This window comes from Passer domesticus, chromosome Z (genome assembly GCF_036417665.1).
Source record: "Passer domesticus isolate bPasDom1 chromosome Z, bPasDom1.hap1, whole genome shotgun sequence".
NCBI classification, from domain to species: Eukaryota; Metazoa; Chordata; class Aves; order Passeriformes; family Passeridae; genus Passer; species Passer domesticus.
In genome coordinates, this window is record NC_087512.1 from 9,824,635 (window position 1) to 9,838,102 (window position 13,468).

General features: G+C 59.2%; 2 protein-coding genes across 4 annotated transcripts; one reads left to right on the plus strand and one right to left on the minus strand.

The window, feature by feature from the left end:
* Positions 1–506: 506 nt before the first annotated feature.
* Positions 507–3,429, minus strand: LOC135289430 (killer cell lectin-like receptor subfamily G member 1). The gene is made up of 6 exons (XM_064403001.1): positions 3,381–3,429; positions 2,821–2,931; positions 2,243–2,326; positions 1,492–1,640; positions 1,195–1,298; positions 507–715 (listed from the first exon to the last, which is right to left on the minus strand). The coding sequence occupies exons 1-6, from the start codon at positions 3,427–3,429 to the stop codon at positions 520–522; spliced, it is 693 nt and encodes a 230-aa protein (XP_064259071.1). The 3' UTR covers positions 507–519.
* Positions 3,430–5,098: 1,669 nt separating this feature from the next.
* LOC135290591 (uncharacterized) lies at positions 5,099–8,217 on the plus strand. Of its 3 annotated transcripts, none has more exons than XM_064404502.1 (8): positions 5,099–5,699; positions 5,814–5,888; positions 6,004–6,081; positions 7,015–7,068; positions 7,148–7,183; positions 7,271–7,315; positions 7,512–7,655; positions 7,742–8,217. In XM_064404502.1, exons 1-8 carry the CDS (start codon positions 5,363–5,365, stop codon positions 8,077–8,079), a joined length of 1,107 nt encoding a protein of 368 aa, XP_064260572.1. In that variant the 5' UTR covers positions 5,099–5,362; the 3' UTR covers positions 8,080–8,217. The 3 variants fall into 3 exon arrangements, with proteins under 3 accessions (XP_064260572.1, XP_064260574.1, XP_064260573.1); XM_064404504.1 differs by having other exon boundaries at positions 7,512–7,625; XM_064404503.1 differs by having other exon boundaries at positions 7,018–7,068.
* The last annotated feature ends 5,251 nt before the right edge of the window (positions 8,218–13,468 follow it).

Genomic DNA, 13,468 nt, shown 5'->3' on the forward strand with positions numbered 1-13,468 from the left:
CCCAGCCTCAAAACAAAGCGAGGATGTTTGCTGGAACCTCTTCAGACTGGGCAGGCACCAGCAAACCAGCTGCTGCCCAGCCCAAATCCTCCGTGGGACTGCAGAGGCAAAGGCAAACCTCCCAGCAGCACCACCCAAGCAGCAAAAGCCCCAGCAACCACCACGACCAGAAACCCCAGAGCTTCCATGGGACCTGTGGCAGGAGCTGCTGCTGAGCACTGCAGTTGGACCTTGGGGATGCCTGGATTCCTGCTGGCTCAATGCTGGCTCCTGGCCACAGGATGCAATTTCCCACTTGTGAGTGATGCCACTGAGTCTGAGAGCTGGAGGGTGCACCTCCATCCTACCACCCCCACACCCCAAAGCCAGCTGCAGTCATTGTCAGAATTTATTGGCAAAGTGCAGAGTTCTGGAGGGTAAAGAGGACTGGGCCAGGAGGCAGCAGAGCCTGGGAGTGCCCATGCACTGGGGCCAGGCAGGGAACAGGGTGGTGGCACAGGCTGGGGGTCACCATGGCCATCAGGGCCTCACACAGCTGTAGGTGGTGTTTCCCCAGAGGAAGGCAGGAGGCGAGGACTGGAGCCACTGCACGGTGGCTGCACTCTGCTTGCAGACCCATCTGAGGGATTCTGTGCAGGCACCACCCAAAAGTCCCAAGCCTGACACCCTGCCACAGGCCTGGAAGGACCTGGTGTAGCGCTGGACTGGGAAGGTCCTGCAAGGGAGAGAGTGGGCTGAGATGGGATGGGCAGGAAGAACTGAGACTGTCCCATCAGCAGCTCCGCAGCCAGGGACCAGACAATGCACAGGGATGCTGTGGGGGCAAAGTTCACCCTCCCCATGGAGCACAGCCTCCTGCCAGCCTCCTCCCAATTAGGCCACATGCCCCGATGCCCCCACCCCATCAGCCTCAAAGCACCCCCAGGTCAATCCGAGCAGGGCTCAGCACTGACCAGACTGGGACCCTGCAGAATCTGAAGAATCCCCTGAGTCCCTCACCCAGGCAGAGTGTGAGCACCAGGGTCAGTCCCCTGCTAAAAATGCCCCTTCCCTAAAATGCCCCAATGCAGTCCCGGGAAGAAAAGAGGTGGCCAAAATATGGACCACATCCCTGCATGCCTGTCCCCATCACCACCCCGAGCCCTCTTGATGGACCTTCAGCACACCTAGCTGGGAACAAGCTGGTAGCCTCACCATTCCAGTGTGGAGCCATCCAGCCACTTCCACTCCGCCCTGAAGCTGTCCTGCTTCAGCCCCACGTGAAAGGCATCCATGTTAGCTGTGCGCACCAGGAAAGCCTAGCACAGGAGAGGACCCACATGAGCCCCTGGGGGGACACCCAGCCCAGCCACACGGTTAGTGATGGGGGCTGTGCTGTACGGGCACAGCCCTGCCAGCTCCCTCCCTGCCTGGAGGCTTTGCTGGGCTTTAGGCACGGGGTGGCCACCAGGACAGCCCAGTGCTCACAGGGAGTTGGTGGGATGCACTCACCAGGGTGGTGTTGGCTTGGATGGTGACCAGCTGTGCCCCCCTGGAGCAGCAGTCCTCCCTGCTCTGCTCCCAGTTCTTTTTGGCAGAGGAGAAGTAGTAGCAGTGCCCCGCATCCCAGAGCCAGCCGACCGGGCAAAACTGGCATTGCCCTGCACACCAGAGACACGGCAGTGGGATGGGGCAGCTGGCCAGGGCTGCCACCAGCCCCAAGTCCAAAGGACCAGGAGAGTGACAGTGGGCAGCCAGGGCACTGACCAACCCATCTGTTCGTACGACTGCCCCACAGAGACCACTCTGCATTTGCCCTCCTTTGTGAGCCCAGCTCCAACTTTCCAGTCCCAGAGCCCTGGGAATAGGGGCTAGTTACAGGAACGTGCTGGCATTGAGCAGGACAGGGAGCTGCAGGTTTGGGGAGCTGATACAAACACAGTTGACAAAGTGCTGGGGACTCAGGTAAGGTTTCAGCTGCACCAGAAGCTGATGTCATCTGGCACAGGGATGCTGGTGGCATCCATGACCCTGGTGCTGGTGGCGTGCCCAGGTAACACTGAGCTGCCTGGGGTCATCTCTTCTGAAGGGGTCTCAGCAGCTCAGCCTGTTCAGCAGTGCTGGGGCAGCTCTCCACACCAAAAGCTGGGGGACGGGCAGTAAAGATGAAGGGATATGTAGGGATAGAGCTCGGGGAAACATCCTTGAAAGCAGCAGTAAGCCCTCTCCAAACCTTACCCAGGAGCCCACCAGGCTCTCTTACCTTCCTGTGTCTGTTTCCCATAGCTGGGGCTCTCCTCTGTTTTCCAGAGACCATCTGTGCAGCTTGTTTGTTGTTGCACCAGATCTACAGCAGAAGAGCACAGGTGTGTCCTAGCAACCCCGGGCTCCTGCTCCCAGCAGCACCCAGCGTCCTCTCCCACAGGACAGCCTCACGGCTGTGGGTGAGGTGTGCCCTGCTTTAGGCATGCCAAGCCTGCCAAGGTCCTTGCAGATTCTGCACTGCCTGGGAGCCCTCCATGCAACAGGCTTTCGGGGAAGGTGCTGCTGACTTTCAGTGTCAGCACCAGTGCCCTCCCTCACACTCTTCTTTCACTGCCACCTGATGGAGTGGCTTTCCCCAAGCCCACGCTGTCGCCCCAGCTTCCTTTCCCAGCCACGTAGGTGGTGTCTGCCTCACCAATTTTCCTGCTTGCCCCAGAACCCATGTGCCCTCAGCATTGCCCAGGCAGAAGCGCCCAGCTCCGTGGGGAAGCTACAGCTCAGTCTGTCAGTACACAAGTGCTCTGGTGCCAGCCCTGGCCCCAGGACCCCCTCTGCAGAGATCTGGCTGGTACTTACAGTGGAAACTCAGGCTGACAAGGATGATTTGTGCCAGCAGGAGCACCAGGGAGAGGAGACCCAGGCTGAGGGCTGCCCAGCACCAGGGCAGGCGCACTCGCTGCTGAGGAGCTGAGAAAAGGAGTTAACAAACACCAGGGTGGTGGGGAGGAGGGAGAGTTTGGAGGGAGCAGTGGGGAACCCTGAGCCAGGAAATGTCTGTGAATCCCAGGTGGAAAGTTAGGAGGCAGTGGGGGAGCCTGGAAAAGTGGAGGAGAGCCTGTTTGCAGCAGCTTGATTGTCCTAGAAATTGTCTCCCTGCATTAAATGCTTGGTGGGGAGAGGAGGGGGGAAGTGTCTGTGCTGTGGCATGGGGGTGCAGTGGACATTCCCTGCCTTTGAGCCCCTCCTGCCCCCCACCCCAAGACCAGGCAGTCTGCAACAGAGCTGGAGAGGAGCTGTTTGAGAGAGGACACCCAAAAAGAGGGAGTGGAGGGAGCAGAGCTGGGAGGACACTTCTGGGGAAGGCAGGGAGCTGCAGGAGGGCAGGGAACACACAGAGGGAGTTGGGGAGCCATTACCTGGAGTGGGGGGAAAGCGCAGGTCGGCATACATGACACCCTCTTCCATGCCTTCCTTGGTCTCCTGCTCTCAGCCCACAGGGGCAGCGACAGCCCCTTCCCAGCCCAGCTTCTCAGACGGCTGTGATGCAAAATGGAAAGTGTCACTTCCTGGTGGGGTCCCCAGAGGCACCACCTGGCACAAAACCCGGGGGGCTGGTGGGGCTGCCAGGCACTCGGGGCGAGGGGCAGCCCTGTCGAGGCCAGCATCCCGGCATCCCAGCAGGAGGAAGAGCACGCTCCTGGCTGGGAGGGCTGCAGGCAGTGGGAATGGCCAACATGCAGCCAGGGCTGGGCTAGGCAGCCACGCCATGGAGTTGTGAAGGACCTGAAAGGTCATCTCATCCCAAGCCCCCTGCCACGGACAGGGACACCCTCCACTAGACCAGGGTGTTCAGAGCCCCATCCAGCCTGACTTTAACACTTCCAGGGATGGACAATCAACAGCTTCCCTGGATAACTTGTGCCGGTGCCTCACAACTTTCACAATAATTTCTTCCTAAAGCAGGGAAAGTCATATGGGAAGCAGCTGAGGTCACTTTGTTTGTTCAAGCCTGGAGAAAAGGAGACTTCGGGGAGACCTCATCACAGTCTACAAGAGGAAGCAGGGGGGCAGGCATTGATCTGTTCTCTCTGGTGACAGGTGCCAGGATGGGTTTAGGTTATTATTGTTATTGTTATTGTTGTTGTTGTTGTTGTTGTTGTTGTTATTATTATTATTATTATTATTATTATTATTATATTACAGAAATGTTTATATTAGGTTGTTTTGTTGTTGTTGTTGTTGATGCTGTTGTTATTTTATTTTTATTTTTATTTTTATTTTTATTTTTATTTTTATTTTTATTTTTATTTTTATTTTTATTTTTATTTTTATTTTTGTTTTTTATTATTAGGGAAAGGTTTCTCATCCAGATGGTGGTTGGACTCTGGAACAGGCTCCCCAGGGAAGTGATCACAGCACCAAGTCTGAGAGATCAGGAAGTATTTGGACAATGTCCTCAGGCACACAGAGGAATTGTTAGGGGTGTTCTGTGCAAAGAGTTGGAGTTTGATGATCCCAGTGGATCCCTTCCAACTCAGGAAATTCTGTGATTCTGCGATGAATATCTAAGACAAACCTGCCCTCTGAGAATCTGAAGCCATTCCTCCTTCTCCTATCACTACACACCCTTGCAACATGTCCCCCTCCATCTCCTTTTAGCCCTTCTGGTACTGTAAAGCCGCTTAAGGTCTCCCCAGAACCTCCTCTTCTCCAGGTTCAACATGCGTGTCTCCCTCGGTGTGACCTGCTCTGGGGACTGCTGGGAAGGCTGGGTATCCTCGGGGCACAGGACACATTCCCTTGCCCCTCTCTCCAAGGAGCAAGGCCACGGCGTGCGTGCTTAAAGCCCCTTTTTCTGCACGGGGCCGCAGCTGCACCTCAGCCCCGGAAAATGGGAGGGCTGGGGTGCTCCTTCCCCTGCCTCAGCCTGCAGGGCTGCCGTGATGCTCACCCCTCGTGCGGGGCAGCGGCAGAGCGCCCGGCAGCCGGCGGGCAGGCACCGAGCCGGCGCCTCTCGCCAAGGGAGGACATCTCGCCCAGGACTACGTTTCCCAGCGGCTCCTCCCGGGGCTGCACATGCTCCATGCGGCTCCGGGCGCCTCCCGGCAGCTCCCGGCGCGGCGCCCGCTGCGGCGCAAGGGCGGTCGGAGCGGCCCCCGGTGCTGCTCCCGGTGCGGCTCCCGGTGCGGCTCCCGGTGCGGCTCCCGCTGCTCCCGGTGCGGCTCCCGGTGCTGCTCCCGGGGCAGCCAGCGGCGCGGCTCCCGGCGGTTCCCGGCGCGGCTCCCGGAGCGCCTCCCGGCGGGGCATCCTCCCGGTGCGCCCTCGGGAGCGCACGGCCGAGCCCCGCCGCCGGGCCGGGCCCGAGCCATCCCGGGCAGCCCCGCCTGGGGCCGGCAGCATGCCCCGCGGGCGAGCCTGGACGCCGGCGGAGGTCAGCAGCCTGCTGTCGCTGGTGGGGGGCTCGGGGGAGGCCGCGCTGCTCATGGCCTCCACGTCGCGACCCAACGAGGCGCTCTGGCGGGAGATCTCCCGGCGCCTGGCGGCGGCCGGCTACGGGCGCAGCGTGGCCCAGTGCCGCTCCAAGTGGAAGGCGCTCAAGCAGGCTTTCCACTCGGAGCGGGAGACGCGCCGCCGGGCAGGACACCACTCGCCCCGGCTGCCGCCGCACTACCGAGCCATGAAGAGCATCTGGAAGGCGGCCGGCAGACCCGTCTTTGGCGAGCGGAGGATGCCAGGTGGGTGCCGGGCGGGCTTGTGGGCTCAGCAGGGTGGCTGGACGTGCGGTGCCGGTGGAGCGCCGCTGCTGCCTGGACACGCAGGGCCTGTTGATGGTCTTTCTCTTCCCCTAGACGTGGTGAAGCTGCCCTCCAGAAGGCGCAGGTCAGCCCTTGCCACACGCTCTCCATCCTCACCAGAGCCACCAGGTACCCGTGGGCTCAGGCAGCTGGAGTGGGGCTTGTCCTGGCTGCGAGGTGGTGGGCACCCCTGTTCCCTCTGTTACTGAAGCTCCTTTCTGCACCCCTTCACCTCCTTCTGCAGAGCACGGCGTTGGCGGGGACACCCCTAGCACGCTGCTGTCACCGAAGCTGCAGCGTGCGAAGGACGAGCCAGAGAGCCGTAAGTACTGAGCTGCCCTGCTGCACCGAGCTGCCTGGCCATGGCTCCAGCCCAGGCCCGTGCCAGCGTGATGGGAACGCGAGGCTAAGAGGATCAGGGCATCCATCACATGCCCCTCAGCGGGGATGGTCAATGATGGGTGTGTTTGGACATCTGTCTCCACAGGCTTTGGCTCCAAACCAGCCCCAGAGCATGTGGGGATGGCTGGGATAGGCAGGAGGGGGTCCCAGCCTGAGGGCATGGCCAGGCTGCTGGCTGCCCTGTGGCAGATCATGAGGCAAGAGGTCTGGAAGGGGCAGTGGCCCTGATACAGCGCAGGGATCTCGTGGCTGGTGGCATTGCAGGGCATGTGACTCCATTCCTTCAGCAGCTCCCGGCTCCTCATTGGCCCAGTAACACCATAAAGCTTCAGATGAGTTTGGGCTGTGTGTGAGGACAGAGCTGCCTGCAGCTCCCCTGCCCTTCAGCCCACCCACATGTGTAACCTGCAGACCCCTCACTGTTCTCACTCCTGGGGATTTGGCACTGAGGTGATGCAGGATACATCCCTGAGTCTGGTTTGCGTGGGCGCCCAGGCCATCTTCCCACACTGGGTAACTACCTTCTGTCTCCCCAAATTCCCCCCGCAGTTTCAAGTGGATGTGGGATTCTCCTTCTCTTCCAGCCCTAGTCTGTTGTTAGCGTTGCTGCGCGCTGCTCCGCCGCTGCTGCCTTCCAGCCCAGAGGTGGCTGCATTGCAGTGGTGGGTGAGTGACTCCTGCTTTTGTACCTAGCTCTGAAGTGCTTTGGGGCCCTGCAGGGCGCTCTGGAGCTGTGGCTAGGGCATGTCAGGCTGAGGGGCTGGCCGGGGCAAGCCGGGCAGACCCCAGGCTGGTGGTGATCCACCAGCAGGTCCCTTCAGAAGGCGTATCTCTCCTCTCTGCTTTCTCCCAGCAGCTGGTGGGGAACACATTGCTGGAGTGCCACCCACACCCCCTGCCATGCCACGTAAGGCTTTCCTTGCCCTGCTCAGCCCAGTAAACCCCCTCAGCCCCACAAGCAGGGTCTGATATGGTTCTTGTTGCAGACACCGGTTGCTGCTTCTCTCCCCTCTCCCTCCTGGGTGAGTACCATACCCCACCTACCATGCTTGTGTGTCCTGGGGCAAGAGGTGGCTGCAGCTCACAGGCTGTGTCTGCTCTCCTTCCAGGCTGTCACACTGACCTGAAGCAGGAAGGAGCTGAGGGAAAGGCCAGTAAGTGTTTTCAGCTTTGAGCAAGTCCTCATGCTCCAGGGCACAGCTCCATCCTGTCCTGCCAGTGAGAAGGGCACAGGCTCTGGGAGGCAGTGAGGCAGTGCCTTCCCAGGGCTCTGTGTCGTAGTCAGGCTAAATTTGGGGCTTGGCTGTCTCCACCACTTGTTGTTTGCTCCATGCCAAGCTTTCGTGACAGGTTTTCCTGGTGAGACATCCCTGGGGATGGGAAGAGGAAACCAAGTGGTGCCGCTGGCTGCTGCAGCCACAGGCTCCCCCGGGACAGCAGCCACGAGTGAGCAGCCAGCAGCAGGTGAAGATGCATCAGACACAAGCCTGCATGGTGGGTGCTCCCTGCAGCTTCACAGCAGCCTCACAGGGAGCTCTCAGAGCCGTGGTGAGGTGCCACTGACCCCTCTCTCACCACAGGGTCTGGCGTGGCGGGCTTGCTCCAGAATGTCCAGCAGCTGCTGGTGCAGATCCTGCAGACATCCCGGCAGCAGCAGGCTCTACTGGAGAGCCTGGCCAGTGACACTGTGTCCCACCTCCACCTCCTGTCCCACAGCCTCGTGCAGGTGGGCGAGACCCTGCACCAACTCCTGCTCCGGCCACAGACCCACCCTGGCCCCATTGGCCACTATGTCCCCCACGTGCCCCTTTTTGAGGGTGGCTCTGGTGTGCCCTGCTCCCCTGGTGCTCCCCACACTGCCCCAGATCACAAAGAGGAGCCTCAGATGTCCGCTGATGCCAGGTGCATCCCCCACTGAGTGCCACCATCACTGGCTCCAGGAGCAACAGCTTTGCTACAGAGCCATGGCACAAATCTTTATATCAGAGGTTCCAGATATTTTGAAAGTTTATACTAGAGAGACATTTTAATAAAATTAAAAATAGCTTTTCTACCAGCGATGGCAACTGACCAATTCTTTCCCCCTCTCTGGGGAATGTTCCCCTTCTCACTTTCGAGATGAGCACGAGGGGAACTCAGCTATTTACAGACTCAGAGAAACTCCCAACCCACACAGCACGGGGCAGATGTACTTCTTCTGCCCTTTACAGCAGCGCCTGGGGTGGGCATCACGCCTTCCTGGGACATGTGCTGCTGTGTGTCGAGCAGAGCAGGGCCACTGCCAGGAGTGGAGGCCAGGAAGCCCAGGATGCATCCTTCTCCGAGGGAAGAGGCTGGGGTGGGTGATGCTGTGCTGGGGAAGCAGCACGTGCAGCAGCCACAGTCCCTTAGTGTCCAGGTCCTTGGCAGGTTTCTTCCAGGGGACAATCTGGGGCTTTCACAGACAGTACTGTGGGCTTGCCACACACTCTGGTGAGGCCCTCCTGCTCCAGGAGGGATCCTCCTGCTCAGTGCATGGATATCAGGTAGCAGTAGCTGCAGACATACCATGGCATGTGCCTAGAGAAGGGACCTCTGACTCTCACCTGGACCCCACCACCTTCACCAGCTTGTGCACATCCTCTGTGGGGATGGAGCAATGTGCTCTGTGCCTCCAGAATCTCTTGGCCACATCCAGGGAGAGGAAGTGTACGTCGTGTAGATACCGAGCAAATGGTCACGCCATGCCAGATGCCACGTGCTGGAGGGCTGGCAGGTAGCTGCCACTTCTCCCAGAAGAGGAGGGAGGCCGTGTGGAGGCTACTCTGTGCCAGATGATCAAGCCCAGCCAGAGAAGTGGGCAAGCAGTCCATGTTGAAGCAGTTGTCATCCCACCCTGAGCATGTATGGATGATGGATCCGCTCGTCACTGCCTGGATGCCATGCAAGACCTTCAGGGTGAGGTTGCAGTACGTGTCCCTGTAGCTCTCCAACTAGATGTCCCTCAACTCCTGCCCTTTCCACTGCACACCCTGGCCCATTGCCTGCCCCACATCCTCCAGGAGCTTGCCAGGGCACCCCACATCGTCCAGGTGCACACACCACTGGCTGGAGCACCCCACGTGTGGCCAAGCTGTGGAGAGAGAGCAGGGGCACAGTCACAGGGCCCAGCAGCAAAGTGGCAGGGGGACAGCAGGTGCCACAGCAGCAGTGAGCAACAACATCACAGCCCAGACATCATCTGGCAGGGGTGAAACCTGGGCAGGTAGTGCTGAAATGGCCCCCTCAGCACTGTCCCTCGTCCCATACCAGCTGTGCACCCTGGGTTGGAGAGAAAGGCATGCCACAGAGGCACAGAGGCCTCGTGATGCAGTGGGCAGGGCACTGGGGTCTGTGGGGGCTGCTGGGAGCACGGCCAGCCCTCGTGGGCATGGTGCTCCCACCACTGCATACAAAACATCCTCTGTGCTCCCAAGCAGGAGCAGAAACCACCTGGCTGCTGGCCAGCAGCTCTGGCCCAAAGCCTCACAGTGGTGGGGCCTGCAAACATCTCTGCCCCGGATTTCCCTTCCTGGAGCCCGTCAGGGCGGGCAAAGAGAAGAGGAAGGTGGGATCTCCCTTCCTGAGCCCTGCAGCTTGCACTGGTGAAGTTGCAGTTGCTGGCCTGTGGTTGTCCGTGCTCCACACTGACCTTGCTGCGTTCCCCATCGTTCCACTGATGTCCCTGTGGTGCTCCCAGTCAGCCTGCTGCGGTCCCCTCCATCCCACCACACTCCCCAGCACCCTGGCCTGCTCCCTGCCATTCTGCCATGCTCCCCACTTCAGTCTGCAGCTGCTCCTTCCAGCCCTGGGGCACCCAGCACCCATCCCTCAGCCCTGGGGTGCTGGGGCAGTGGGGTGGGCTGTCCCCTCTCCGCTCAGGAGATCCAAGTGGGACATAGCCATGTGGGGTACCAGGAACCGGGGTTTCAACGGAGTGGTGAGCAACGGGGTGCACAGAGGGGTGCAGGGGGTGCAGTGAGGGGCGAGTGAGGCTGCAGTGAGGGGTGCACTGAAGGGGCAGTGGGGGGGAAGTGTGGGGTGCAGGGGGAGGCAGTGAGAGGCGCAGGGGCTGTATTGAGAGGTGCAGGGCTGCAGTGAGAAGTGCAGGGCTGCAGTGAGAGGCGCAGGGCTGCAGTGAGAGGCACAGGGCTGCAGTGAGAGGCACAGGGGTGCAGTGAGAGGTGCAGGGGTGCAGTGAGAGGCGCAGGGCTGCAGTGAGAGGTGCAGGGTTGCAGTGAGAGGCACAGGGGTGCAGTGACAGGCGCAGGGGTGCAGTGAGAGGCGCAGGAGGATGCAGTGAGAGGTGCAGGGCTGCAGTGAGAGATGCAGGGGTGCAGTGAGAGGCGCAGGGCTGCAGTGAGAGGCACAGGGGTGCAGTGAACGGTGCAGGGGGCTGCAGTGAGAGGCGAAGGGTGCAGTGAGAGGCGCAGGGCTGCAGTGAGAGGTGCAGGGGTGCAGTGAATGCTGCAGGGGTGCAGTGAGAGGCGCAGGAGGGTGCAGTGAGAGGCGCAGGAGGATGCAGTGAGAGGTGCAGGGGTGCAGTGAATGCTGCAGGGGTGCAGTGAGAGGCGCAGGAGGATGCAGTGAGAGGTGCAGGGGTGCAGTGAGAGGCGCAGGGGTGCAGTGAGAGGTGCAGGGGTGCAGTGAATGCTGCAGGGGTGCAGTGAGAGGCGCAGGGTGCAGTGAGAGGCGCAGGAGGGTGCAGTGATGTGCAGTGAGTGGCACTGGAGGGTGCCGGGGCCGCACACCGGTGCCGAGGGCCCGCACGCCGGGGCGAGCGCGGGGATCGCGGTCTCCCGCCCGTGCGGGGCGTGGCCTGGCTGGAGTGACAGCTCAGCGACCAATAAGAACTCAGAAAGGAGAGGGTGGGCGGGCCTGGCAGCGTACGGCACCCAATGGCAGAGGCGGTGGCGGGCCGGGGGCGGGGTTCCATGGCCCGCCCGATTTTTGGGGTGTTTTGGCACGCCAGTTTCGTTCTTCTCTTGCTCTGGGTGCCTGGGAATTTGCAGAGAATAGTTTTGTATTGCCCTGTGTGAAAAATGTGTGTTTTATTGTTGGCTTTTCGCAAGTATTAAAATGAATATTGTATTATGCTAGAAAGTCATGCTATATTAATTTTCTTAAGTAGTGTATTAAATATAGTTTTAGGTTATAACATAATGTTAAAATAGGAGCTATGCTATGCAAGACATTTGTTTAAGAAAGGACTCGCACCAGACAGGGGACACAGGACACCTAAATCTTTCAGAGAAAGGGAATTTATTGCTCCCTTATCAGCAGAAAACTAACTTCTTCCCACCTCGCTCAGACAGGAAGACGGCATGAGGATTAAGAGGAAGACGTTGACAGTGACCAGACAGAATCCTGTGTTTGAATGGAATTTATGCATCATGTATGAGATGTATGAATATGCAACAGGCGATTTTTTTAAGGGTTAATCCTCTGTTAACGGGGGTCCTTTTTCGGGCTTGTGTTGCCCAGAAAAAGGTACTCAGATGTCCGCATCTCTTTGTTTTTATTGTCTCATATTGTCCTAATCTCAAATGTTCAAATTTTATTATTCTAACTGTATTACTGGTTTTATAACCATTTTATTACTATTAAACTTTTAAAATTTCAAAAACAAGTGATTGGCGTTTTTCACACCTGTATAGCTTATGTTATGTCACATGGTTTGTTACCCCTTTTTCCCTCACCTGTCCCTGTATCCCCTGGTGGTCTCTGCCCTGGGTTATCCCTCCCCTTGCCACTCCTTATTGGTGTCCCATTGGCTGTGGACCTCTCCCTCTGTCCCCATCCAGGGGTATAAAAGCTCCCTGCTACCAGGGATCGCTCTCTTTCCTCCCATGGGTTTGTCCGCCTGATGTGTGTTGGAATAAAGGACAACGTTTCCCACGTGGAGGAGAGCGCTTCTCAAATTTTTTACCATGGTCTATGAAGTATCGTGTGGGCAAGGGTCTGTGGCTGGCCGGAGTGGACCCCAAAGCCCAGGAAACACGATTTCTTCATGCCCCGTGCCCAGGCTGGCCCTCCGCCTCGCCCCCCGGCTCTGCCCCATTTCCTGCTGTGGAAAAGCGCCGGCTGTCCTGCCAGGGCGGGCTGGGCCACTGGCACGGCTCCCTGTGCTCCAGCCTCTGCCCGAGAGCATCCCGTGCCCCAGGCTCCTCTCCAGCAGGAGCTCAGGGCGGTGCTGGGGCAGGGCTGGACCCCGGTCTCTTCCCAGCGAGCCCCGAGTCCTGGGAACTGCAGCTTGGAGTGCTGGGCTGGCACAAGGGGATGCAGGTGCGGAAGGGTCGGAGATCGACACAGCCATCGCCTTCCCCGGGGGTCTCCATCACAAGCCCTGCCTGGTGAGACCCTCCCTCTCCAGGCACATGCGACGTGTCTGCGCCTGCAGGGCTGCAGTGACAGCCAGGAGAACACACAGGGAAAAGGGTGGGCTGCTTCTGGGGCATGCAAGATCTTCTCCAGGCTGGAAATACAAGTGAAAGCACCACCAGCATGTCTCAGCAGGATTTCAGTCTTGCTGTTTGGTGGCCCAAGGACCTTGAGGATGCTGCTCTGGGCAGCCTGGGCATACAATTCCTTCTGCCTCTGTCATGCAGAGCAGCTTGCAACAGGGCAGCTGAAACAAAGCAGCCACCTGCCAGGGCAGCCAGAATGGATCCCCAGGGTAGTGGAGGCTTGGGGGGAGGATTTTGCCTTGTTTGTAACCCATTCTGGAGCAAGTCAAAGCTGTGCCACCCTCCTGATCCTCTCCCTCCTGCATGGGAGGATCAGGAGAGTGGTACAGCTCTCACGATGCCCAGAGCATATGTTCAATGTCTAGAAGAATTGGAATAATGAAGTTGTTACCTGCCAGTGGCAGCAAGCTCTTTGCCCCTGTACCTCGCTCCCAGACAGCACACTGTTACCTGGAGGTGATGCTCTGTGCCCACTTGAGCCCAGCCCCATCTCACAAACCCGGGGTACGGCCAGTGTGACCCACACGACTGCCCTGAGAGCAGCTTTGGGCTGTGTCTGTCACAAACCTCGGGTACAGCCAGTGTGACCCACACGACTGCCCTGAGAGCAGCTTTGGGCCGTGTCTGTCACACACCTCGGGTACAGCCAGTGTGACCCACACGACTGCCCTGAGAGCAGCTTTGGGCCGTGTCTGTCACACACCTCGGGTACAGCCAGTGTGACCCACACGACTGCCCTGAGAGCAGCTTTGGGCCGTGTCTGTCACACACCTCGGGTACAGCCAGTGTGACCCACACGACTGCCCTGAGAGCAGCTTTGGG

Excerpts from the sequence above, each read along its gene's own strand:
- LOC135289430 (XM_064403001.1), bottom strand. The coding sequence starts at position 3,429 with ATGGAAGAGGGTGTCATGTATGCCGACCTGCGCTTTCCCCCCACTCCA. Across the intron at positions 2,932-3,380 it reads GCGCTTTCCCCCCACTCCAG|CTCCTCAGCAGCGAGTGCGC; the intron begins GTAATGGCTCCC and ends TCCTTTTCTCAG. Across the intron at positions 1,641-2,242 it reads TGGGAAACAGACACAGGAAG|GGCAATGCCAGTTTTGCCCG; the intron begins GTAAGAGAGCCT and ends TCTGGTGTGCAG.
- LOC135290591 (XM_064404502.1), top strand. The coding sequence starts at position 5,363 with ATGCCCCGCGGGCGAGCCTGGACGCCGGCGGAGGTCAGCAGCCTGCTG. Across the intron at positions 6,082-7,014 it reads GAAGGACGAGCCAGAGAGCC|CAGCTGGTGGGGAACACATT; the intron begins GTAAGTACTGAG and ends GCTTTCTCCCAG. Across the intron at positions 7,656-7,741 it reads ATCAGACACAAGCCTGCATG|GGTCTGGCGTGGCGGGCTTG; the intron begins GTGGGTGCTCCC and ends CTCTCACCACAG.